The following is a 27280-nucleotide window of genomic DNA, read 5'->3' as shown; positions in this document are numbered from 1 at the left end:
ACCCTGTGCACTGTTGGTATGAACGTAAATTGGAGCAGCAAGTTTGGAAAACAGTATGGAGCTTCCTCAAAAAATTAAAAATGGAAATACCATATGATCCAGTAATTCCAATTCTAGGTATTTAACCAAAGAAGATGAAAACAATAATCCTAAAAGACATTTGTACTTCTATGTTCATCACAGCATTATTTGCAATAGTCAAGATATGGAAGCACCCTAGATGTTCATAGATAGATGAATGCACAAAGGAAATGTGGTACACACACACACAAACACACTGGAATATTATTCAGTTATAAAAAAGGATGAGATCTTGTGTGACAACATGGATGAATGTAGAGGGCAGTATGCTAAGCGAAATATGTCAGAGAAAGACAAATACTGTATGACCTGACTTATATGTGGAATCTAAAGAAAAAAACAAATGAATAAACAAAAAACAGAAACCGACTCACAGATATAGAAAACAAACTGGTGGTTGATAGAGGAATGGGTGGAGGGATGGACAAAATACACGAAAATGATTAAGAGGTACAATCTTCCAGGTATAAAATAAGTAAGACACAGCAGTGTAATGGACAGCATGGGGAATAGTCAATAATTATGTAATAATTTGTATGATGATAGGTGGTAACTAGACTTTTTGAGGTGACCATTTCATAATGTATACAAATATTGAATCACTAGGTTGTACTAATAAAACTAATACAATATTATATGTCAGTTAAGAAAACCCCTGAAACTTGTCAACAGTTCAGTTATTCCATTCAACTGTTGGCCACAGGATATATGTCCCCAAAATTAAAAAGAGCAGGCATTTGCATTTTATTTGTATGATTTTTACTTGTGAGATGAAGAGCCATCTCCATTATGACTTTTTCTTTTTTACTATTATATGCAATGACATTGATTAAAAATTGCAGAGAAAAAAATAGGGAAATTATTTTTAATTACTATCAGGAATTAAGAAGACTCATAACTGAAACTGTCTATAGATAAAAACACTCAACCTTACATCAGAAAAGCCAGCTGAAACACTAGAAGGACAGGATAATATTGTCAAGAGATATTGGGTCAATTTCCAGTATTTTACATTCTCCTGTGAATCTGGTAATGATGCTTATATGTTTCTTTTAGAAATCTTCATATTTTTCTTTATCCTTGTACAGAGATAAGCAGAATGACACCTTATATAAACACAAGTAAGGCATAAAAATTCTCTCTTGTAACCTAAGGCAATTTACATTGCAAAACAGTACAAAATAAAACACTCGACTATTTCGAGGAGGGAGGTCATTTATTCAAATTTATGTGAGGTGCTGTCAGTGATGGTACGTTGCTCCCTCAAAGGAACAGACTCTACTTCCTTAATTTTGGGATTGCACACTTAGAGGTGACACAGGTATTAAGGCGGCTCACCTGACATAAAGCACTCCATTTTGGTCCACACGACGCTGCCAACCCACAGGAACTTGTATAGCTGGAAGACCTCCATCTTTGTCCCCTCCGTCACAGTCCTTGCCTCCATTCATTTTCTGTGTCTGCTTGGGACTCTCCAAAGATATCAGCAATAAGATGATATCCTTATATTACAGGGCATGATGGCCTTCAAAAAAGGCCAATGCAGCACAGTTTTTCCCAGACTGTACAAAATGCATTGGGAAGCTTCGGCTCAGTTTGGAACCAAGTCCTTGAAATCTGCCATTGTGGAAAAAATCAGTTTCCCATTATAATCTACATTAAATAAACAATATTTAATTCCTAAGGATGGTCTACATGGGTAAAAATGAGTGCTTCTGACTAAGGAAAATCATATTCACCAATGCTGGTACCTGCCTGAATTGGGGGAGGGGAGGAGTGTAAAGTTTTTAGTTCAACATTTTTTCTTGAACCTTGATGTCAGACTAAAATAACCTCTATTGTCTAGAGACCGGTCTCATTTTTACAGTGTGAGTCGGTTAATATTTCCAGGTACTACCCGCCTTTAGAGGCCACATTCTTTAAACTTTCTCTTCATCTTCCAATCTGAATCCAAGATGTTGCAGGTTGGTTCATCTGATGTTTTCATGTCTTCAAAATTCCAATAATGTAGCCTGAAACATATGTAAATGTGTAAACCTTATATTTAATATTGAAAAACTGAGAAGCTGCACACTTTTAAAAATAGAATAAACTGCTAAGTGCACCAAACTGCTTTGATGTTCTCTGCCGTCAAAATCACATGTCAAGTTTGTCTTGTTTTCTTCTTCCAACTTGATCCACTTACTCTAATTAACCAATTTGCTTCTCTTCACCACATGTGACTTTCTAATTATTAGAGATGGATACATAATAGTGGCATTTCACACACACACACACACACAAACACACACAACCTCTTTCTTACAATAAAAATGTATCTATCACCTCTTATGTTCTGACAATTGGAAAGTTTTATACTAATCCAATTACATTTTGTGACTTTTTAATTGTATATACCCTTATGATTTACTTTTCTTTTCTAATCATCATATTGGCCTAAAACACATATTGGTTTTTTTTTTTTTAAAGATTTTAGTTTTATTTTTTTGAAGAGTTAGAGACAGCCAGCGAGAGAGGGAACACAAGCAGGGGGAGTGGGAGAGGAAGAAGCAGGCTTATAGTGGAGGAGCCTGATGTGGGGCTCGATCCCATAACGCCGGGATCACGCCCTGAGCAGAAGGCAGACGCTTAACGACTGCGCCACCCAGGCGCCCCTACATATTCGTGTTTTTTTAAAGAAAAAATTAAAAGAAAATATACAGTACATTTTCAAGTACAAAAGATTTTCCCCCACTGTTCTTGAATATAAGAATGGGAGTTACTTTATAGTTAAGATTTATAAATTCCTATTATGGGGTACTCTCTTAATTCCTTTATTAAGTCACAAGGTGTTGCTTGGGCAAAATATACTGGCTTGAGACAATGGCAATCGGTGCTATTGTGCAAAGCTTGAAAGAGGTCATCTTAATGGAATTGTTAAGTAAAAAAAGATGGCAAATAAAATTTTAAAAACATTTAGTACTTAATTCTAATGGAGAATGTGATGTAACAGTTGTTAGCATTATTTCTGGTGGTATACAAGCCTTTCCATAATCAATTTAATATGTAGTATGTAATTACATTGTGGAACTCATGAAACTATACTAAAGGATGAATGAACAAAATCATTCTAATGTATATGAGTGGGACATGTGGCTTGAAATAAAAATGTCCAGTGACAGCATCATCCACAGATTCAAAAAAAGCTGTATTCAAACAACTTAACTAAAGGTGAAGATGATATGCTCTGGAAAACTGTGTTAAAGGACTTAAGATTCATATAAACATATTAAATTGTTCCAAAAAATTTAAATAAAAGATTTGTATTTTAGATGTTCAAAATATGTATGCATGACTTAACAAATTAAACAGTGTAAATAGACACATAATTATTTTACCTACATTCCTAAAAGCCTACAATTTAAGTTAGCCCCAAACATTTTTGGGGCTGTCTTTATTGAGAAAACAGGAGAATGCCTTATACTAAAAGGCATCATGTATTCAGGCATATGCTCTATTTGCAGCCTGGGCTCTGAGACATATCAAAGCATATACTCATTTAGCTGAAAGTCACAAACCATGTGCATCGTGTTGTAAACATCAACAAGCAATGGGAAAAGTAGCAAAAATTCATTGGGAAAAATGTGGGGTATAAAGAAAAGTGCCCAGTTGTATCATTCCCAATGGTGTCTCAAGCTGCTAACTTAACATTGTTGGGGGTCACTCCATTGCATCTATGCTTCTCACGGAAATGACCCACTTGTCTCCCATTCACTGCACCTTTAACCATGTATGTGTTTCTTTGTATTTCATTTGACAGTCAGCGGTTACTAGGTACAGGGTACTATGCTGTGGCTGGAGTACAAAGATGGGAGGCACCTCTTTATCCATAGCCCAGGGTAATGCCCAGGGTAATGTTTGCCACTAAAGAGCTGTTCAGTGTGGAAGAATATAAAGAAAGGAGGGAGGAAGGATGAGAAAGGATGGAGAAAGCAAGGAAGGGTCAGTTCTGCCTTAGTGGAGTTCCCAGTACTAGTGAAAGTTGGGAAAGAGACATGAAATTTGTGCTAAACTGGACTCCCAGTTTTGTCAAATAGTAACAGACCCTGATTATTGAACCTGTTTTTTGACAGTCCTTTTTCATGCTTATTTTATTGCCTTGCTTTTCCCTATTAAAATTTTTAATAAGTCTGTGATCATTAGATTGGACCGGCTCTCATTCTCCCTACTTTTGAGCTTTCTGATCATTTGATGCCTATTTTCTTTTTTCTTTCTTTTTTCCTTCCCTTCCCCTTCCTTCCTTCCTTCCTTCCTTCCTTCCTTCCTTCCTCCCTCCCTCCCTCCCTCCCTCCCTCCCTCCCTTCCTTCTTTCCTTCCTTCCTCTTCCTCTCTTCCTTCCTCTCCTTTCTCTCTCTCTCTCTCTCTCTCTCTCTCTCTCTTTCTTTCATTTGCCTGCCTCTTGCATGTGACTCCAACTTCAATGAGACAGGCTGGCTCACTCCATTAAGTAATTTGTGGATCTGCCAGATAATAACATTGGATTGATTCCTGCCAAATGTCTCTCTCATATTTCAGTAATGAAAAACAAATATCTGATGGCTGGGTTTTGCTTAGACCAGCAGTTCTCAAAGCATGGTTCTAGGACAAACATCATTATTGTCAGTAATGCCCAGGAACTTGTCAGAAATACAAATGCACAGGCCTGGCCCCAGACTTAATGAAGTAGAAACTCTGGGGGCCACTCTGTTCTTTAAGAAGCCTCCGGGTGATTCTGATGCATGCTCAAGTTTGAGACCCACTGGCTTAGACTAATGCCCTTGCCTCCTTCTCATATCTACATGGCCATTTTATATCTCCACACTATGCAGGCAGCCAGCCCTCTACTCCCTTTTGGCCCTGGGAGGGTCATCGTTTTTTTGCTGATACTTCAGCCTTCTAGAAGCAGCTCAGTTGCAAGCGCCTTAGGGACTCCTCACAGAGCAGAGGTCCAGTAACTACACAGTTATCGTTTATTTATCTGTAAGTGGCCCTGATTTTCTCAACATTCATTTTGTGAATTTGGAAAATTCAGAGATGTTTGAAGGTGAAAATTAAAATTGAAATAAAATGTGAGATAAAATCTCACTCTTGAATAATAACCACTGCAAACCTGAACGTACTTTCTTTCAATCATTGTTTTTAGAAAGTTTTAAAAGCACATTTAAAAAAAGAATTTATAATAACAATAAACCACCACTTCAAATTCACAATGTAAGCATTTTGTCAGTTTTGCTTATTTTTAAAAATAAAGCACTATTACAGATAGAGTTAAATACTATCTCCCTCCTCCACCCCAACTTTTTTAGTCCTATTTCCTCCTCTTCTACCTTAAAGGCAAGCACCATCATGATTCTGGTCCTCATTCTTCCAGGTTATGCTTTTATAGGTTTATTCCCTATGTGTATATGTAAACAATATTTGGTATTTTTATATGTGTTTTAAAATTTTTATATAAACACAATTACACATATGTATCATTCTGCAACTTGCTTTTTAAAATTCAACACATTGAGAGCTATCTCAGTTGAGATACATAAATCTATCTCTCTTGCAGAATATATAGATCCAATTTGTTAGTTTTTAACATCTGAATGGTATCGTACCATATGAGTATAGAACTATTCATCTATTGGTATATTTATCATATTAATGTTAGGTTGTAGGGTCTGCACATTTTCAACTTTGCACATATTGCCAAACTGCTCTCCAAAGTTGCACTGATTCCAAGTTTTTTCCATGTTATAAACGCATCTTTTTCCTTTAAATACTGAATCATTACCACTTTATACTTTATTTTCACCCTGAGCATTTTACTATGGCATTAAATATTTTCCCAAAATATGACTTCTAATTGCTGGATAGAATTTTTGGGGATACATCTATGTCTATATCTATAATTTATTTACTTCCCTTTTGTGAACATAGATTTTCTCCTGAATTTTTGCAACTACAAATAAATCTGAGACAAATATATCTGTACATAAATCAACAGCCATTTTGTTAATTTACTGAGAATTATTTGTTAAAACAGAATTGCATAATTTTTAAAAAAATATTTTATTTATTTATTTGATAGAGAGAGACAGCGAGAGAGGGAACACAAACAAAGGGAGTGGGAGAGGGAGAAGTAGGCTTCCCGCCAAGCAGGGAGCCTGATGCGGGGCTCGATCCCAGAACCCTGGGATCATGACCTGAGCCGAAGGTAGACCCTTAACAGCTGAGCCACCCAGGCGCCCCAAAACAGAATTGCATAATTTTAAGAGCCTTGATAAATTTCTTAAAGTGACAAAAGCGTAGTTTTGGAAAAGCACTTTAGGCCATGGTTCAAACTTTTGAAACCCATGTATGTCCTCTTCTATTAAATATGAAAATCTTCTCTTTGCCTCTAAGATTCTGATAACTTTATCACTTACATGGACCCATTATTCAAGATTTAGTCAAGCTTTATTTTTATAGTTTAAAGTATAAAAACAATAGTTTCTCCTCTTTTCTTAATTTAACATAAAAAACTACGTATCTACAACATTTTTCCTTCATCTCCCCTGGAGATTCCGTTATGACCTTGTTTATATGGCTTGGTTTAAGCCAAATAGACACAGGTTAAAACAGAAAATATATCGTGATATGAAAGGTACCTCCATCTCACTAATACTCAGGATCAGGGATAGATCTGACACTTAGGACAGAATTGAAATTTATTTCACAAACAATTCTGGCAGCAGTAATAATATAATTCAAAAAGTGGTGTGTGTGTGTGTGTGAGATGTTCTCAGGAGATTACCACAAATCTGCCAACATTTTTATTTTCCTACTTCCTTTCAATATATAAATTAGTCTGAGAATTGGCTTTTGGTGAATTGAATTTAGTGGCTTGATTGACTTCTTTGCATTGGCTTTTTCTGACCATTCAGAATTCAAATTAGATGTCACACCTTCCAAGAGACTACACTATACACCATAGGGCATCTCTCAGACTTTAATTCATCCATTTGTTTGTTGTCATTTATTTGTTTGTTTGTTGGCTATCTCTTTCCAGTGGAATGTAAACTCCCTCACAGCAGGGATGTGTCTCTCTAGGTCCTTCCTATATTCCTGGCTCCTGGTAGTGCCTGGCCTGCAGCAGGTACTTAAGTGCTTCCTGAAGACGATGCATATTCTAATTAGTCAGCATAGTTTTATATTCTGATTTTTGCCATGTAGCTTACAAAGATTTTTTAGCAATACATGCATCTAAAATGAAAGAGAGGTTTTTAAAAGAAGCCCATAGAAGCCAATGAGTATTAATGATGACAAAATATACAAAAGATTTTTTGCTTTAGATCTGTCCCTGATGATCTCATAATCTCTGAGTGATAATTTCTGTGTAGAAAGTATGACAGGGCTTCTAAGAAAATTAACAAACTGACTATGCTTCATTTGTAAAGTGCATCAGTTTTATTTATGAAGTAGTTTATATACACATTTTAATTGGATTAATAAAGAAACCATTAAATGAATCCAACAATATAAAAATTAAACTTATATTTCAATAGGATGCTAATTAATGCAATAGACCTTTTTTTCATCTGCTTTACTGACATTCTTGCCAACCTAAGAATACACTCACTAGTTAATGCAGTGTTAAATGTATATTTTAAAAGTATCCTTAAAACATCATGAAGACTATCAGGTTATGACATCATGAAAACTAGTAAGTAGCTATTCTTCATAAATCTTTCTGAATAACATCAAACATTATAAATTCTTCTGAATTATGTCACACAAACTTGACTAACGGTAAAAATAATAAATTGATTTTTGAGTCATGTGATATCGTGAGTAAATTCTATTAAAATGTTTATAATGACATCACACATTGATCTTGTGCCCAGTGGAGTTCCTTGGATGTGTAGTAGGATAAAATGAATACCAGATGAACTGCTGATTTATCAAGATAAGACTATGTAATTCAGGTAAAATACCAATATTTCATCTATTATATAATTCTAAGTCATCATTTATACTTTTTATGCTATGATTATCATCTTAGCCCTTGAAATATTTAAAGTTAAGTAAGATGTCTGTTCATTCCAAAGTTTGCAAGTGAACGCCTCATGTTCTCCAACTGAGAACAAGTCTCACATAAAACCTACCTCTATACTTAAATTCCAAAATAATATGTACACATAACAGATATGATTGGATTAAAAAGTAACATCAGCATTAGCATTTTGGAGAGTAATGTCTGAGTGGCTACAACATTATCATTTGATTGGGTAATAAATGGATATACTCATAATCTTTCCATCATTATTAGTTAAATTATGCTTGTTAGAGCAACCCTAAATCACGTTTCTCCTTTTCAATTATCTTTCACCCTCATATCAGTTATTCGAACAGCTCCTTCACAGCACTTAGCCAGCCTTCCCATCCAACCTTCCCATCTGTTTCACCTTTCACCTATTTATTCAAGCTACATGCATTTTTATTTATGAGCACACTTATCTTGCAGTTACATCTTTTTTCATTTTTAAAAAAATTCCCCGTAGATTATCCCTATATTCATTCTGGTTATTACTGTCATTTGGTTCTTATCTTCATTGTGCAGCCACTTCTTCTAAAACATACTTCTCGGATGCATCCAATGTAAGGCTCTATCAGGCTCTACTATCCATCAGGCTCAACTTACCCCAAACTACCCTCAGCACATTTACGTTTGTTTTATACAGTTGTGTCGGGGTACCATAAGCACATCTTTCCAGCCCTGATTACTGAAGCTCTCTAGTTCCAAATGTCTTTGCCCTTTTAGGGCAGAAAGGTGTAAACGTTCACAACCTATACATGAGGGATCATACTCACATAGGAAGGTTACATTTTTTTCCCAAACTCTGATGGTACGGGGATAGGCTCCTCAGAATGAGGCCAGTTCTTAAAGTCAAGGTAACAGGCATCTTGGCCTATGCCCATCTATGGGCAGGGGAATTATTTATATCCATTTCTAGCTACCAATGTTAAGTAACTTATATGTTCTAGTCACGTAGAAGCCTTCAGAGAGCTAAGTGTTGAGTATAGTAGACTGCAAATGGCCTCAAATACTCTGTAGCTCCTTTTGTCAGGAGGTAGGATTTATTACTCCACACTTTGAATCTGGGCTGGCCTTGTGACTTGCTTTGACCAATGGAATATGATGGATATATTACTGTTCAAGTGCTGAGTCTAAATCTTGAGAGGCCTTGCATCTTCCACTCTTGCTTCTTGGAATGCCATTGTGACAAGAACAACCTGAGCTAGCCCACTTAAGAATGAGAGTCCGGGTGGAGAGAGACAAGCCCAGCTAGTCCAGCCAGTCCAGCTAAGGGCTTAGACATGTGAATCCAGTCAACACCATGTGGAACAGGGATGAGCTGGTCCAGCTGAACCCAACCTACACTGCCAACCCACAAAATCATGACTATTTTTTCAAATAACCAAAAATTATACAGAAAACAACCTGAAAGTCTAAAAATAGGGCTTTATGTAAATTAATTACTGTATTGAGAAGCTATTATGTAGCTCTACCCTTTATTAGCTTGTGACCTTGGGCAAGTTTTAAAATTTCTTTCCATTATAAAATAGAGATTATAGCCCTATAGAATTGTTCTGCAGATGCAAGTTAAAAGTCTTAAATCAGTGGCCAGAACACAGTAAGTAACCAAGTTATTATTTATGCATAGCTATTAAAATCATGTTATGGAAAATTTAATAGCGCTGGAAAAGATCCGTGATATTGTCAGGTGAAAAAACATACTACAAAGGTGCATGTATAATTATAAATCTTCATTTACAAAGATGCTGCTACATATGTAGATGTGGAATAGAGCAGCACTACCCTCTCAGTGGTTGTCTCTGGCTAGCAGGAAAATGAATGATTTTTATTTTCTTCATTGTTTTTCTGTATTTTCAAAATTTTCCATAGTAAAAATACATTGGCTTTGCAATCAGGAGAAATATTATTTCCAAAAAACTAAATATTATATCCATAGATCAGCCAATTAATGTTTTCCTAATCTTTGAAAGCATTAGGGAAACTTTTTATTGGAAATAGTCGCAAGCTATGTGCCTAGTATTATGCTATTATTTCTCTTTTTGTTTTAGCCAAGTAGAGAAAAAGATACAAAACGCTGCATTAACCTGAATGTTCTAAATACTAGAAAAAAAAATAAGATCATCCTTTGGTTGGTTCTAAAATGCTTAAGAGTGTCACTCTTAATTTTCTGCTTGGAATACATCTTCCATTCCCACATTCTTGTTCATTAAACCAACTTCTGTTTATCTCGGTTTAAACGTCACTTCCTCAGAGAGGCCTTCCCTGGTTTCCCCATCATTATTTGGTTTTCCAAGTCTAAATTGGGTACCTCTTGTAATTCTTCCTTATACTATGCAGTAATTCACATATATTACTACACATAACTGAGCTTTCTTTTCATCTTTGCCATTCTACACGACTGCAAAGAAAGAGCAATTGAGAGAGTTAATTTCAAGTTAGAGCTTCCCTTTGTGCCTTTAAAAATATTTTAGGAGGGGCACCTGGGTGGCTCAGTTAAGTGACCAACTCTTGATTTTGGCTCAAGTCATGATCTCAGGGTTGTAAGATCCAGCCCTGTACTAGGCTCTGCACTGGGCGTGAGGCCTGCTTAAGATTCTCTCTCTCCTTTTCCCTCTGCTCCCTATGCTCATGCAGTCTCTCTCTCTAATAAATAAATAAATAAATAAATAAATAAATAAAACAATAAAACAATAAAAATATTTAAGGAAGTGGAAAGTGAGGGTCGGTATACATATCTAGAAAAAGCTTACCATGCATTCTTTTATTTATTTATTTGAAAGAGAGAAAGAGAGTGTGCAAGCAGGGGGAGGGGCTGATGGAGAGGGAGAGGCAGAGAATCTCAACAGATGGGTGCTTAGTGCAGAGCCTAAGGTGGGGATCATCTCATGAACCTGAGATCATGACCCAAGCCAAAATCAAAAGTTGGAGGCTTAACTGGCTGAGCCACCCAGGTACCCCCATTTTATTTTCTTAAAAGCTAAAAAGTATACAATCACCAGCTCCCAAATATGTATTCCGTTAAAAAAAATTAGAGAAATGTTTTAAGTATAATAATAGGTTATACCAGCACATCTATAAACTAACTGATAAACTTACTATACTGCTGAGGGAAAAATTATTTATGATTTCTTTCTGTATATTAGCCACCAGCAGAGTTTGCTATTTTTGTTTTTCTATAGTATAGTGAAGTTTCTCCTAGAGAATATTTATAAAAAATATTTGTCTGCATTTACATAATCTATTTTAGAGTAGACTAAGCAAGTTTAAGGAGTAAATTTCACATTTCATGCATACATTACGGGTATTGTGGCCACTCCAGGAACAGCTCAATATATACAGGTCAAATCATTGCTGAGAAATGATGTATATCAATATTGTTTTTTCCCAAACTGTACTAAGAATGAGACAATTATGAAAACACCAATTTGAAGAGATATGCACCCCTATGTTCTGTTCAGCATTATTTACAACAGCCAAGATATGGAAGCAACCTAAGTGTCCGTTAATGGACGAATGAGTAAAGAAGGTGAGGTGACAATGGAATATACTCAGCCATAAAGAAGAATGAGACCCTGCCCTTTGTGAATGGACGTAGTGGGTATTACGCTAAGTGAAGTAAGTCAGATAGAGAAAGACAAATACTACAGGATTTCACTTACTTATGGAATCTAAAAAAACAAATGAACAAACAAAACAAAACAGAAACAGACTCATAGATACAGGAAACAAACCTTTGGTTACCAGAAGGGAGAGGGGGCAAAATACATAAAGGAGATTAAGAGGTAAATCTTCCAGTTATAAAATAAATAAGTCATGAGGATTTAATGTACAGCATAGGGAATATAGTCAATAATATTGTATTAACTTTGTATAGTGACAGATGGTAACTAGATTTATCATAGGGATCATTTTGTAAGGTATGAAAATATTTAATCACTATGATGTACACCTGAAATTAATAGGATACTGTGTATCAGTTATACTTCAATTTAAAATTAATTAAAGAATTCACTGTTGGAAAAAAAAAGAATGAGACAATTACGAATTATGCCCACTTGGGGTTGCATAACATATTTAAACAACTAATATTTACATATTCTTTTACTTATAAGTGTTTAGCACTCTTCAATTCATCTGGCAATGGATACCCAGTTACTACTTGGAGTAACCAGTTCTGTAGAGAGGTAATGGTGTCCCCTAGTAACCTTGAAAATCAGTTTACTCAATGCGGAAATAGGAAGACTCCTCAGCCATTGTAGAAACCCACCCAAAGACATTGTCTCTAAATATGTATCAGTATCTAGGAACACTCAGGTCCAATCAATGCCTCCAACAAATGTAATTAAATGTAAAAGATAACTATAGTCTAGTTGTTCAATAAGGTCTCTCAAGAAGGAAGAAGAGGAATATCGTCTTTGTGTGGATTCTAAAAACAGGAGTCCAAAGCATACAATTTTTAAGTCCCATGAAATAAGTGAACTGTTACTGTGTTTTTGTAGCTCATACATCAGGAACAAAATGAATGAGTAGTAATACCTGCAGATATTTTGTGGTGTCATATGAAAAGTGTCTCAAGGAAACGCCATTTAGCATTGCAGTGCTCACTGGAATGGTAAGGGAGTCAGAGAACACGTAGCAGCCAAAGAAAACTTATGCACAAAGTATTCAGGTTGGAGAGGAAGGGATTTTTCAGTATCATAAAGCCAGGTATAAAGTATTTTAGAGAACATGCTGAAGAAAAGCAAAACCTGTAGAAAATAAAGTCTCTAATTTAACAAGTAGTTAAGCAAAATACAAGACCAAGTTACAAACAAGAGGACTCAAATCCCACCTGCAGAAGTGTTTGGCATGTACACAGTTTGAGAATAATAATAAAAGTGAAATAGTTGACAATATTTAAATGAAAAGATTTCACATGAAAATTTGCATTTCCTGCTTTACCTGAGAAACTGGACAATGTGATGACACTAGGTCAACATTCCTGCCTGGCAACAATTATCTGGAACGGAGCAGTGGCTGCTCCTTCAGAAAGGACTTGGCTCTCCAGTTCAGTGCAGTAGCTTCCTGCTTCATTCCCACCAGCCTGGCCTCTGTAGGCACTTGGGTTTCCAATCTCTGGAATAGAAAGGACCTTGAGATAAGGCTTGAAGGACTCACTGTAGCCCTTGACAAGAAGTACAGCTTATTTTTTTTCAACGACCACTTAACCTACACTTCATAGTTTCTTCACAAGTGTGGAGAATGAACTCTTGGTGGATCATCATGCATTATTAGTATGTGAAGGAGTGCTAGGAAGGCAGCTAAAACCAAGAGCAAACAGTTAATTTTCTTGATAAAACTGAGATGGCTGAAACCATGGTGATTTTTGAGTTAGAGGAGGCAGAGGGTACACAGAATTCTCACTCAACTTCAATCTTCTATCGCCCCTTCTTTCTTAGCCCCATCATCAGTTATACCACATTAGCATTATCTCAAGAATTCACCTGGGGATCAAAGAATTATAGAAACAAATTGTACATTACCATTATTGAGTTATAAAATGCCAGCCCCTCTGATTTTTAACATTGTTTCCTTTCAGCAAATAAGAAAAAATATTATAAGGACTTTCAACAGTGTATTTGAGACCTTATTACCCCTTACTCTATTTTCTCCTAGCCATCAAGGAGACATTGACAAGATTCTTTCTCGGTCAGGGCAAAATAATCCTTGGGACAGTATAGCTCATTTTGTTCTGTTTCCATGGCTAATGAACAACCTTCTGATTTTTGCTGGATTTCACAGGTGCTTTGATAGCATCAAGTTCATAATTTGGATATCAGGCACAAGTATTTCAGTCAATGAAAGCAAGTAAATAGACAAATGGGTTATGTTTGGCTTCAATTAGTTTCTTGTAAATACAGGTGATCTGTATCAGACCTTAGAGGCCCATTACCCATGAGAACAATGGCAAATAAATTTTTCTTTATTTTTTAAAGTAATCTCTATGTCCAACGTGGGGCTTGAACTCATGACTCTGAGATCAAGAGTCACATGTCTACTGACTAAGCCAGCCAGGTTCCCTCAACTTTTTCTTTTAGTTGGAAGAGTAGGGACCATATCCTAGACCATAATTACTCCACAGGGTGCTTCTCCATCTTTGGGTATTTCCTGATAGCCTACTTGTTCTTTTTTCTTTTTGTTTTTAGGTCAAAGGAGGACAGGTGAATGTGTATAGGACATGGTGTATATATGCTTGAACATTCCTCAGAAAGTGGCCAGGAGGAACAAAGGAGCAACTAAAGGATATGGAACCAAGATTAAATAACTATGTTCTTATAATCCTGATATATTAAAGTACTCCAGACGTTAGATTAAGTGTTTTGAATATTTACTGGGCATCAACTACATGTGAAGCACAGTAATGGATACAAAGGAACTGGACATAAATAGCATACATACCTGGGAGGTGGAGGGCAGGGAGTGGGGCGATAAGGGAAACAGGTAATTACAACACTGAATCACACTGGCTACAACAGGGCTAAATAAGGAGTGATAACGGAGCACAAAGAAAGAGCTAGTCTAGTTTTCAGGGATCAGAGAAAGGGGGATGCAGGATACATTTAGGGGTGCACTGATGTTAGACAAAGAAAGGTTAGTAGGAGACCTGAAACTTCACCTCATCCATGCAAATGATCTTAGTTCCAAAAGATTAATATTAAAGATTTTACATTTCTGTCTGATAATAACAATTCCAACATTTTTTTTTTTGAGCTGGTAAGCGAGCATAAAGGTCTCATTTTGTCAGACCTTTTAACCTTCAGATGGGCTAAGTGATGAAGCATTAATGAATATTTTCCACAGGAAGATCTGGATGCCTGCCTCATGCCTGAAATAGAAAACGGTGACCTGACATCCAGATAAGCAAATATTGTTTTCTAGAAGAAATACTATCAAAGGACAATGATTCACTTCGATAAGAAAGTATTATTAGATGTGGCGGCACTGGAAGTAGAAGCTAAAAGGAGCAAGATATGGATGAAGGAGTCTCAGCCTGTAGATAAAGTAGTTAAAAAGCATTTGGAAGTATATCTTTTAATAAAAGAAGTTCATAAGTGATGAAAATAAGATGACTACTATTCTAAAGCTATTCTAGACAAATATATGAATATTAGCTGACTTCCTACCATCTTCTGGGAACAGAACTGAGCATTTTATACAAATATATATTAACTCATTTAATCCTTGTCACAACCCTGTATATAAGTACTATTATTTTTTCTTTTCTAGAATTAAGGAAATGGAGGCAAGAGAAATTAAATAACTTTACCTTCTCTTTCCTCTCTGGTAATTTATATCCCCCTTTCCTATTTTATTGTTTTTCTCCTTAGTGTTTACCCTATATTACATTTACCCTATTGCTATTTCCTCTACATTGTTAACATTTACCCTCTTGTTATTTCCTCTGATAAGAACATAGGCTCTGCGAGTACATGGCCATATAAGTCATCAAAACGGAAAGACTTCCCTATAATTTACTGCTTTAGGTTTAATACTCCTTGAAAGCTGGCTGTCTCACAACTTTTTTATTTCTCACAGCACAAAGTACAGAACCTTACACATGCTGGAGTTAAAAATATTTGTTGAGTGAATGATGAGCATTATTAATCAGTAAGCATGTACTGAGCCTTTGTCATGCTCAGCACTGCACATGTCACTGTCAGATAGGGAAGTACAAAATACCATCAGTGTTCTCAGAGAACTTAACACCGAGAAACAGAAATAGATAGATGCATGAGGAATACGCAGGGGTACAAAATAAGAAGGACTCACATTTCATTACTTCCATTCTTCAACCTAATGATGTCTGAAAATGCTTATTTACCACTCCTCCCAAGACACCCTAGTAGTTTGCTGCATTAAACTTTTGTGGAAATGCCAGGACTGTTCACAACTCCATGTCTATGCACGTGTTATTCCCTGGACATAAGATTTTTTCTGCATTCTTTTTTTTTTTAAGATTTTATTTATTTATTTGACACACAGAGAGAGCACAAATAGGCAGAGTGGTAGGCAGAGGGAGAGGGAGCTGAACAGGCAGAGGGAGAGGGAGCCGAGCAGAGAGTCCAATGTGGGGCTTGATCCCAGAACCCTGGGATCATGACCCGAGCCGAAGGTAGACGTTCAACCGACTGAGTCACCCAGGCGCCCCTTCCTTCTGCATTCTTAAAACAACTTCGTGCTTTTTAAACTCTAGGGTCCACTCCTCCATGAAGCCCCCTCTAGTCTCCTGCTCAGAGTTACTTATTCATTCCTCTCTCATTCTACAGTGCTGTTTACATGCTGACCAAACTGTTTTATGTACACACATTCCTTGTTTCATATAGCTTTGTTTTTGTGGTTGCCAAACACATTACCAGGTACATGGTATGCAATGTGCTTTGAGTTGAATTATTTGTTTTTCTCACCTTTCAAAATGCTAAAGAACTTTTTTACTCTCCTGAAATGTCATAAAATAGTAAAGTTCTTTTTAGTCATATGTTAAAACCACCCAGTGGTGTATGAAGGTGGCTAATTGCAGGTGTGTATTCCACCACAATCAAAGGAGGCTGAACAGAATCTACTTTTTTCTTATTTTATGTGAAGTACAATTTCTAAATTTGGGGACTGTCTACAGTGCCTGGAAGAGTGCCTGGCACACAGAGCATAACTTGTTGAGTAAATGCAATGAATGCTTGTATACAAACTAAATGCCGTGGCATAAACTAAACGTACTATAGAAACTCAGAGATGAGGTAACAAATGATAGAACAGTGAGCTAATGGTTAGGAAGTGTGGCATCTGAAATTTTCTAGCTGTATATAACTTTGAGTAAGACAACCTGAGCTTTACTTTTTCAATTTGTAAAATTAATGGCTTGGACTAGATTAGTATTTTTCAAATTATTTTAGGTATAGGTCTCTTTTATCTAATGAAGTCTAAATGAACTCTCCATTATATAAAACAGAAAAAAGAGACTTATTGGTAATAATTCATTGTGTAAGACCAAATTCTATTACTTATTAAAATCCATCAATAAAAATAAGGCACTACTTTGACTAGTAAAAAGTATGAAGTCAAGAGATATGGGTGACAGTTGCAATTTTAAATCATCTTCAAAAGCGTCATTTTTGTACTTTGTTTTGGCTTTCTAATATTGATACAATTCTGATTACCACAGAAAAGCTATTGCCAAAAGCAACCTTTTTTTTTTTAAATATTAAATTTGGCTTTGACAACATTAAGATCTCTTGCAATTAAAATGGTCCAGAAGCTTGAAGGAAGAAAGAGTAAAGAAAATCTTGTTTCCAAGACTGAAGGAGTGTATCTAATCATTACTCATGTTTCTGGGCATAAATGTGAAATATGGGCAAGAAATACTCAAAACTAAAATTAAGCAAGAAAACTTCCTTTAATACAATATTATCATATTAATTTGCCATTGCAAAACTGTTGAGGAGTGATAAGGACACATGGCAGAGAGATGCCCCTCTGTCATGTCTGTATTTATTCAATGAAGCATACATGTTGCAGCAATGCTCTCACTTGTATAACCTGATTTGGATATATCATAACTCAAGTTTTTAAAAAGCCCAGATAAAGCTTAAAAATAAAAATGCATACTCATAAGAAGTTCAAATATGTATATGAATATTGGTAGGAAAACTTTAGTCAGCAGTCCATAAAAATATAAACTAGTAGTATGGTTTATTTTTGTTTCATGATGTTTATGTGTTTGTTTCATGATGTGTTTACAACTTGGTATAACACACTTTGAATGCACACGTTACATTTATTACAGTGTTAATATATTTTTAAAATTTAAATTTGTGTCCAACATTTGGAAAACTTTGAAGAATCTCTTCTGAGCTGGATGTTCTTCTGGTCCATCCAATTCTATCATTTCTACCTAAGCTAGAAAAGTGAGAGAGACATCATAAAGATGACTTCAACTTTTCAACTCAATCTCATATATGTTTACGGAGATAAGACACTCACGGAACAGGAAAAAGCCTGATTAGATTGAAGTGGAGAATTGTGTTAGGAAGTATCATGAATATAGCTTTAAAAAATATGTCCATCTTCCTTGTATAGGGCAAATCTCTACTACGTACATAAGCTCAAAAAAGTTTTGGTGTCATAAATTCATGACATTCTAACATAAGCATTGCTGGTCTATAGCTTTCTTAACTTATAAACGCAATCTCATTCTTATATAGTCATTTGCTGACAATGACATCTGTCAGAGGAGAAAAACTTGTCAGCGATTTTGCCATTATTTACTTGAGGAACATATTCTGATTTGAACTGCAAAGGAAACTCTCTTAACTGACCTCCACTTAAACAATCCATCAATTAATCAAAACAGCATTTCTATTTGAAAACAGACTAATGTGTACCTCTGCTCTTACCATTTGAGTTGTATGCTTTCCAATATTAGTTGTGTTGTTTCCAAGGCTGTCTGAGTCAATAACAACACTTGTTGTTATAATTTAGGAATTTAATAAAATATTTTGTAAACTAATGAAATGTAAGCATAAAAGGAGAATGACTATTTCCGTGAAAATTAAGTTGAAAGCATAACGTTTAATACCAGCCTCCTAAAAATGAGGTCAAATAGGATGGGAGAGTGGAGAATCTTGGTGGGGGGCAACCCTAAAAACCTTGAATAATTTTGAATTCAGATTATCTTGCAAGTATCTTCGAATTCTTGTTCTTCTCCAAAGCTAAAAAAACAAAAACAAAAACAAACCACCTTGGTATAAAGACACTGCTGTACTCCAACAAGTAAACTCATAGGGAAAGGTTTTGGTCTAAAAAGACTGCTGACTACTCTTAACTATAATCAACTGATGGTTCCCAGAGGGGAGGTGGGTGAGGAGATGGGGGAAATAGGTGATGGGGATTAACGACTGTCCTTGTTCTGATGAGCACCAGGTGTTGTATATAAGTGCTGAATCATCAAACTGTATATCTGAAACTAATATTACACTGTATATTAACTAACTAGAATTTAAATAAAAACTTAAAAAGTATGGGGCGCCTGGGTGGCTCAGTCGTTAAGTGTCTGCCTTCAGCTCAGGGAGTGATCCCAGTGTTCTGGGATCGAGCCCCACATCAGGCTCCTCCTCTGGAAGCCTGCTTCTTCCTCTCCCACTCCCCCTGCTTGTTCCCTCTCTCGCTGGCTGTCTCTATCTCTGCCAAATAAATAAATAAAATCTTAAAAAAAAAAACTTAAAAAAGTAAAAAGATTATTGACTGAATGTATATTTATAGATTACAGATTGAAATGTTTAATTGTAAGTATTTTTTAATGATTCTCTGCTTTAACACATCTTTTCAATTAATAAATCAACTATAGGTACAGATTGTGATGGATAAGAGGCCTTCTCTTATAAATTCATGTTGAAATGATGAAGTTGTTTGGGATTGAAAGTCTATTTTCTTTTGATCCTCATTATTTTAGAAACATACTGATAAGGAAGTTATTATATAATTATTGAATGAAGAATCTTTAGTGAGAAATGAACTTTGAAAACAGATATACCTAACAATATCCTAAAAATAAGTGACACCAAAAAAATGACAGAATTACAATCAGAAAGTAATCAAACTACAGTCTACATACATTTCTCAGAAACTGATATAAATGATTAAAACTACATAAAATGCTCAATCTAATGGAAATACACAGAGGATTATACAGATCAGTATGAATTATAAATGCACATTTTATTTATGTATTTATGTATGCATTTATTTATTTATTTTAAGGATTTTTATTTATTTATTTGACACAGAGAGAGAGAGAGAGCAGAAGCAGGGTGAGCAGGAGAGGGAGAAGTGGGCTTCCTGCCAAGCACGGAGTCCAATGTGGGCCTTGATCCCAGCATCCCGAGATCATGACCTGAGCCAAAGGCAGATGCCTAACCAAATGAGCCACCCAGGTGCCCCTATAAATGCACATTTTAAAGAAGAGCACATGAGATGGGAAAAATTAGCACAACATGGTGGTTGAGAGCATGGATTCTGGACCTAGACTGGTGGAATTAAAATTTCAGCTCTATTACTTGTATAGACTTAGGATAAATTACATTTATGTCCCTCAGTTTCATTTGCAAAATGAAGATAACAGGGCACCTGGGTAGCTCAGTGGTTAAGGGTGTGCCTTTGGCTCAGATCATGATCCCAGAGTCCTGGGATCGAGTCCTGCATCAGGCTCCCTGCTCGGCAGGGGGTCTGCTTCTCCCTCTGCCCCCCTCTCCGCTTATGCTCACTCTCTCACAAAAATAAATAAATAAAAATTAAAAAAATTAAAAAAAATGAAGATAATAATCATATCTACCACATAGTGTTGAGCAAATTGAATAAATGAAGATTTGTTAAGTATTTAGTGTCTGGCCCATAGTAAGGATTATGTAAATATTTGGTAAATAAATAAAAATAACTGGCCATAAAGACAATCTCGAAGATTCCATACAACTGAAATCACATAGAATGTATCATCTCATTAATTTCCATAAATAAAAAACATCTTAAGAAAATAATATCTTCAAATACCCCTGTGTTTGCAAATTTGAAAAACAGTGACTCATATATAGGCAGTCTTGAAAATCAATATGAGGTCAGTGATCATAAATTTATAGCATAATCCAAAATGTGACCTTATTTGTCAGAACATGCCTTATTAGACAAGACAGCAGTATGAATAGAGTTGGATTTCTGCATTATTGAGTATAGACATGGAAAAAGCAAAAACAGAATAGATCACATTTGCAATTTAGTATCAAACTGTTCTAAAAAATATACACAAATACCCACACAGTGTGTGTGTGAGAGAGAATGATAAAGCAAATATGGCAAAATGTTAATTGTTGAATTTGTATGTGTAGATAATAGATACATAGATAAATAGAAAAAAGAGTACCTAATGAATAGATAATTTGCATAAACTATTATAACTTCTTGGTAAGCCTGAAATAAATTCAAAATAAAAAGTTTTATAAAATGTAGAGAAAACAGGGACACCTGGGTGGCTCAGTTGGTTAAGCATCTGCCTTTGGCTCAGGTCATGATCCCAGGATCCTGGGATCGAGCCCCACATTAGGCTCCCTGCTCAGCAGGAGCCTGCTTCTCCCTCTTCTACCTGCTCTGTCACTATCTGTCTTTCTCTCTTAAATAAATAAACGAAATCTTTAAAAAATTTTTTTAAAATGTAGGGAAAACACAAACAAAATTAAAACAGGACCAGGGTTGTGGAGAAGGGTGGGCAAAAGAGAGAGGAGCAATGAAATTTGAGATATGGCAAATGTGTTACTGAGGATATGGAAAATAGAATCTAAACTGGAATAAAGGTCTATATAAGTTAAAGAACATGCAGGATAGGTATAAGAGAAGGAGAAAAGGAAATGTAAGTAGATAAAAGGCAGGAGAAATAGTCTGACCTAAAGGAGTTAAAATGTTGGGGAGATAAAATATGAACCCATGAAAATTATAAGGCAAAGTGATTAATGCTCAAATAAATAAGGGGCAAAGTAAAATTCTGTATAAGGTTAGAAAAGGTTAATATAAAGGGCTACTGTAATTTTGAATCTCTTCCTTACTTTGCCTAACTCCCTCAGCCTCATATATGGGTTGGAATGACTCAAATTTAAGGTAAAGAACTATTTAGAAAGAAAAAAAAGAAGGGAGAAAGAAAGAAGGAAAAGAAATATGTGGAGGCTATAGAAATTGAGAAAAATAACTCTAATCATTCTTGCACAATGGAGAAGGACGGAATTTGGGAGGGGGAACAGGTAGAGAAGGTAAAACCTTCTGGAGAAGTTGATAGAAATGGGCCCCTTCATAGGTATTTATGTGAACTTGGATTGGTCTTGAATATTGACTAATGAATTGGTTTTGCATATTTAGCAAGACAAACAACTCATAGGAGATATCTCTTAATAGAAATAAAGAAATAAAACTGTCAGTGCTTGAAATCAATGTGGTCATTTATTCAGAAACCTCACATTGAAAAATTATTAGAACCAACTTAGAGGGTAGCTGGGTATAAAACGAACATACAAAAACAAGAAAAGGATAATTGCCCTATCTAATAGTAAATTATATTAAAAAGTTGCAGTATTGGGGTACCTGGGTGGCTCAGTTGGTTAAATATCTGACTTTTCATTTCAGCTCCAGTCATGATCTCAGGGTGCTGAGATCCAGCCGGGTGTCAGGCTCTGTGCTCAGTGCAAAGTCTGCTTGAGATTCTCTTTCCCTCTCCCTGTCCCTCCCCCTCTGCCCCTCCCCTTGATCTCACACTCTCTCTCTCTCTAAAATAAATAAATAAAATCTTTAAAAAATTTAAAAAAAAAAGTTATAGTACTGATGCAAGAATAGGCAGATAGTGTAATAAAAGGGTGTGGCCACAAATAAACCCATAGATATGCAAATTTAGCTCATCATATAGGTGTCATTTTAATTTTATAGGAAACGGATGGCCAATTCAATACACAGAGTTGGGACAATTGGATACTTATTTGGAAAAAAAAATAAGTTACTTCCATAACTCATGTAATTCACAAAATATATTCCAGATGATTCAAGACTTATGTAAAAAACACTAAATCAAACTAAAATATAAATGCATTAAGACAATATAAAAGAATATGTTTATTTGTGCCATATTCATGAAGGTCTTTTAAAAGAGATGAAAAGCAAATGCCATAATGAAAAAGACTGCTCAATTTGACTACATCAAAATTTAAAACTTCCATTCAGCAAAAGAATCACCAAAAAACTTAAAAAAATAATTGATAGGCTGGGGAAAATATTCACAACATATTTAACAGTTGAAGCCTTAATATCTGGAATGTATAAAGAGCTTCTAAAATCAGTAATAAAGAGATAAAAAGCCGAAAAGAAAAATGGACAGTAAATATGGATAGGCTGAGAAGAGTTAAAGCAAAGGTCAGTAAATTTTAGAAAGGATGCTCAATCTTAGTAGCAATCAGAAAATGCAAAATAAAGCAATAGGGAAATATCAGTTTTCACTCATAAGACATGTAAACATTTTAAAAAAATTGGTAATGTCAAGTTTGGTTGAGCATGGGAAAACTAGTGTCATAAACCACTGGTAGAAGGACAAACTAGTACCTCCTTTTAGGAGGGTAATGTATCAGTATCAATATGAATTTAAAACATGCATAACCTTTGAAACAGCAATCCCTCTTCATCATGCAAGGAAAAATAATCAAATATGTACACAAAGAATTATGTAAAATGATATTCACAGTAGCACTGATCATTAGAATGAAAAACACAAAACAACCCGAATGCCTATTAATTAGGGAATAGGTAAATAAATAATATAGCATTAATAATATGGAAGATAATACAACACTTAAAAGAGGTAGTTCTATAATTGCTATGGAAAGATTTCCAAGACACACTGTCAAGTGAAGAAAAGCGAGTTGAAGAACATATTCTGAGTGTAAAAACATTTAAGTGACATTTAAATATCACACATAACGTTGTAGTACTTTTAGTATTTATAGATAGTGAAATTGGGTTCCCTCTTACATAAAATACCATGAATTTCCAACCTTTCCTTCCTTGGGTGGTCTTAGTAAAAATAATCTTTGTATCTTAATCTTCAGAGACTAAAATTACATGTTAATTCAACAAACATGTACTGAGTACCCACTATATAAGTGCTCAAAAACAAATACTACATGGTATAATTCCTCCAGACCTTTTTGGAAATCACTTGGGAGCCTCACTCAAGTGGCATGAAGCAATCAAGTACTTAGAAGAGAATTAGGTTTATTTTCAGCAATGGACACAGAGTTCTACTTTCAAGAACCGACTCAGGAATAAATTTTAACACATAACAGAGGTATATGAGGTCCAATTATTCATTTTACATACTGGTTTTCAATGTTCATTACCACAGACTTTAATATTTTATAGCAAAAGGGCCTGGAATGCTAAACATAAGCTTTTATAAAAGCATTTGACTTTGTTTTTATTATGTAAATTTCCTCAGCATTCTTTAGCTTATAATTCAAAGTTTATCCTCCATGACTTAAAATGCTTAAAAGAATTTTTTGGGGACTAAGAATGAAAACACGACAGCAACCTTGAGAGTAACAATGAACACATCAATGTATTATATTTGAGTTTTAAGAATACTCAGCATGGGAGAAACTGTTGGGCATCCGAATAAGCTGGGACTCTAAAACACTACAGTTGGCTTAGGAGGCTTTAGAAACATGGGAGATAAGATGATGCAAACAATTTCATCTCTGGGGAAATCAATCTAATGCTAACGAAAAGATTTCATGGCCACCTAAAACAGAGGCAAAGGAACAGAAAACAAAGAAAAAACTTTTTTTACTTTTAACCATAGGTACCATTTAAAGACTTTACCTTTTATTGCAGCTTTCTGTTTTCAAACTTCCAATTAATTATTAATTATTAATATTAATTTAATATTTTTATTTTTATAGTTTTCTAGATGGATACTGATGACTCAGGTTAACCTATCAGCCAATAAATTAGTCTCTACTGACTTACAAAGTATCTAAAAAAGATTACATAGCTTTACCGAGCATATATTAACTGAGCAGTATTACTAGTTATTGATTCATTATATTGGTCAGAAAGATACCTAAATTAGAATCAGAAAACAGATGTTGACAAATCATCTATTAAACACAGCAGTCAACTACAAAACATAGCTATGAATTTTTACACTAAAAACAAGAGGGACAAATAAAAGGAGTTTGTCAAATTTGTAAGAAAATAATTCTGAAACCCTCAAGCAAACTTCAAATTCAGACTATCAGGTCATTTCCTACTAGCGATAAACAATTAATAGATAAATCTGAAGATATGACTGCAATGATAATTCTAATGCTTCAAGCATGAACACTTCAATAGACAACTGCAGTAATAATTTTTGTATTTTAATCATGAACACTTCAACAGATGAAATCACTAAAAAAAATGCCAGGATATTGTAATACAAGTGCTATGATTTACCTGTATTATATGACTAATGCTGAATAATAAAGAAATAAAATTCTACACTATTTCATATTTTCAACCATGGTTTTATATTAAATAAACATTGTCAAACAGCTCACTACTATGTAAGTTCTATTTTTAAAAGAAAATTCCTCAATCTACTTCATACATATAAATATTCATATAAATACAATTTAATATATAATATATATAAAATATAAAAATTTTCATTAATCTTACAAAATACAAAAGAAGATACCATAAAAAATTAAAAATTAAAGTATATTTAGCAAAAATGCATTTTTAAAAAATATTTTATTTATTTATTTGACACAGAGAGAGACAGCCAGCAAGAGAGGGAACACAAGCAGAGGGAGTGGGAGAGGATGAAGCGGGCTCCCAGCGGGGGAGCCCGTTGTGGGGCTCGATCCCAGAACGCCAGGATCACGCCCTGAGCCGAAGGCAGATGCTTAGTGACTGCACCACCCAGGCGCCCCCAAAAATGCATGTTTTGAGATGATGTTGATGTTAATCTTTTTCATTGTTCATCAATAGATGCACAAGAGTAATTGGGTCACAGTGAATTAGTAATTTGGATAATGAGAATTTTATAATACCTATGTCTTTTTTCCCCCTCATTGGACTTTTTTTTTTTTTTTTAAGATTTTATTTATTTATTTGACAGAGAGAGAGACAGCCAGCAGGAGAGGGAACACAAGCAGGGAGAGTGGGAGAGGAAGAAGCAGGCTTCCAGAGGAGGAGCCTGATGTGGGGCTCGATCCCAGAACGCTGGGATCATGCCCTGAGCCGAAGGCAGACACTTAATGACTGAGCCACCCAGGCGCCCCCCTCATTGGACTTTTTAATACTTTAGTATTAAAGAAAATCTTTGTTATAAAGTGAATTTTATTCTAAACTTTATGATTTGCTTTCTCATCCAAAAACTCAACCAGGTATCAGCTCAAATGAAATTATTTAAATCTTTCATTAGGGCCTATTATATATCAGACATAGTTCTAGGCACTGGGGACATTGTATTTGGGAGGCTTACATTGTAATGGTGGTGACAGAACAAAAACCAATAAGCAAATACACAAAATAACTGCAGGTCATGTTAAGTGCTATGTAAGAAATAAACAAGGGCCTAAGAGAAAACAAGGATTTGGGGTGGAGGGGTAGAAGGAGAGATCTCCCTTAGAGACAAGGGGAGTCTTCTCTGAGGAGGTGAAATTTGAGAGGCCTGAAGGATGAGAAAGAAACTGGACATAAGAATGGGGTGGGGGAGGAACACACGAGTACTCCAGGCAAAGGAAGCAGCATGTGTAAAACTCCAGAGCTGAACATGAGCTGGGTGTGTTCTAGAACTGAAGTTAAGATTGATGTTGCTGGAGTGTAATGAGGAAAAGGGGGAGTGGCATGAGATGAAGTTAGAGAAACAGGCAAGGAAGGAACCATGTGGGGCCACCTTATTCATAATCATGTTTTGTATTTTATTTTATTTTAACTGCAATGGGAAAACAGAAGAGTTGAAGCAGAGGAGTCACAAGACCCTAACTGCATTTGAAGAAGGTATTTCTTTTTAGCTGTGTGAAGAATGGACTGGTAGAAGCAATCTGCTAGAAGTCTTTGTGATAAATGCTGACAAAATTTTGGATGCCTATTCACAACGGCCTCTTAAAACTACTTCTTTGTATTTAACTGAATAATAATAGGCACAATTGGAATAATTGGAGAAATGGGTCATATAATCTGGGGGATTGTAATAGTCTAGGAAATGCACATTGGGAGTGGTTACATAGGTATTTTAGACTTTGGAAAGCATATTTCAATGTATTCAAAGAGGTAAAAGTGCATTGTAAGCATCTATCATAAGGAAGGCAAAAAAGGTTTTGAAGTTATTAAAAAAAAAAAAAAAAGAACATTCTGACCATAACCATCCAAACAGCCTAAGCCCAAAGATAAAGAAACCAGAGAGAAATCTGTAGAAGCTCAAGGGGTTGTACAGGGAGCTTTCTATATTGCTTAGGTATAAAGAAGCTGTGTATAAAAGGCAAAAGGAAAGGCACATAAACCCGATTCAGCCTTCAA

At 35.3% G+C, this 27280-nt stretch overlaps 1 protein-coding gene across 8 annotated transcripts in view; it reads right to left on the bottom strand.

Moving 5' to 3' along the window:
• Positions 1-27280, bottom strand: part of MBD5 (methyl-CpG binding domain protein 5) — a 444593-nt gene that overhangs the window by 57831 nt on the left and 359482 nt on the right. For 6 of the 8 annotated variants that reach the window (XM_057317495.1, XM_048214234.2, XM_057317496.1 and 3 more), the window contains 2 exons: positions 13106-13279; positions 1420-2093 (listed from right to left, as the gene is read on the bottom strand). In XM_057317495.1, the coding sequence (XP_057173478.1) occupies positions 1420-1532 (113 nt within the window). In that variant the 5' untranslated portion in view covers positions 1533-2093; positions 13106-13279. The remainder of the gene's footprint in view (positions 1-1419; positions 2094-13105; positions 13280-27280) is intronic. The other 2 variants (XM_057317489.1, XM_048214232.2) reach the window with 1 other exon arrangement.

Source organism: Ursus arctos, unplaced genomic scaffold, assembly GCF_023065955.2.
Source record: "Ursus arctos isolate Adak ecotype North America unplaced genomic scaffold, UrsArc2.0 scaffold_1, whole genome shotgun sequence".
Classification (NCBI taxonomy): domain Eukaryota; kingdom Metazoa; phylum Chordata; class Mammalia; order Carnivora; family Ursidae; genus Ursus; species Ursus arctos.
This window is presented reverse-complemented; position numbering and strand designations above follow the sequence as displayed.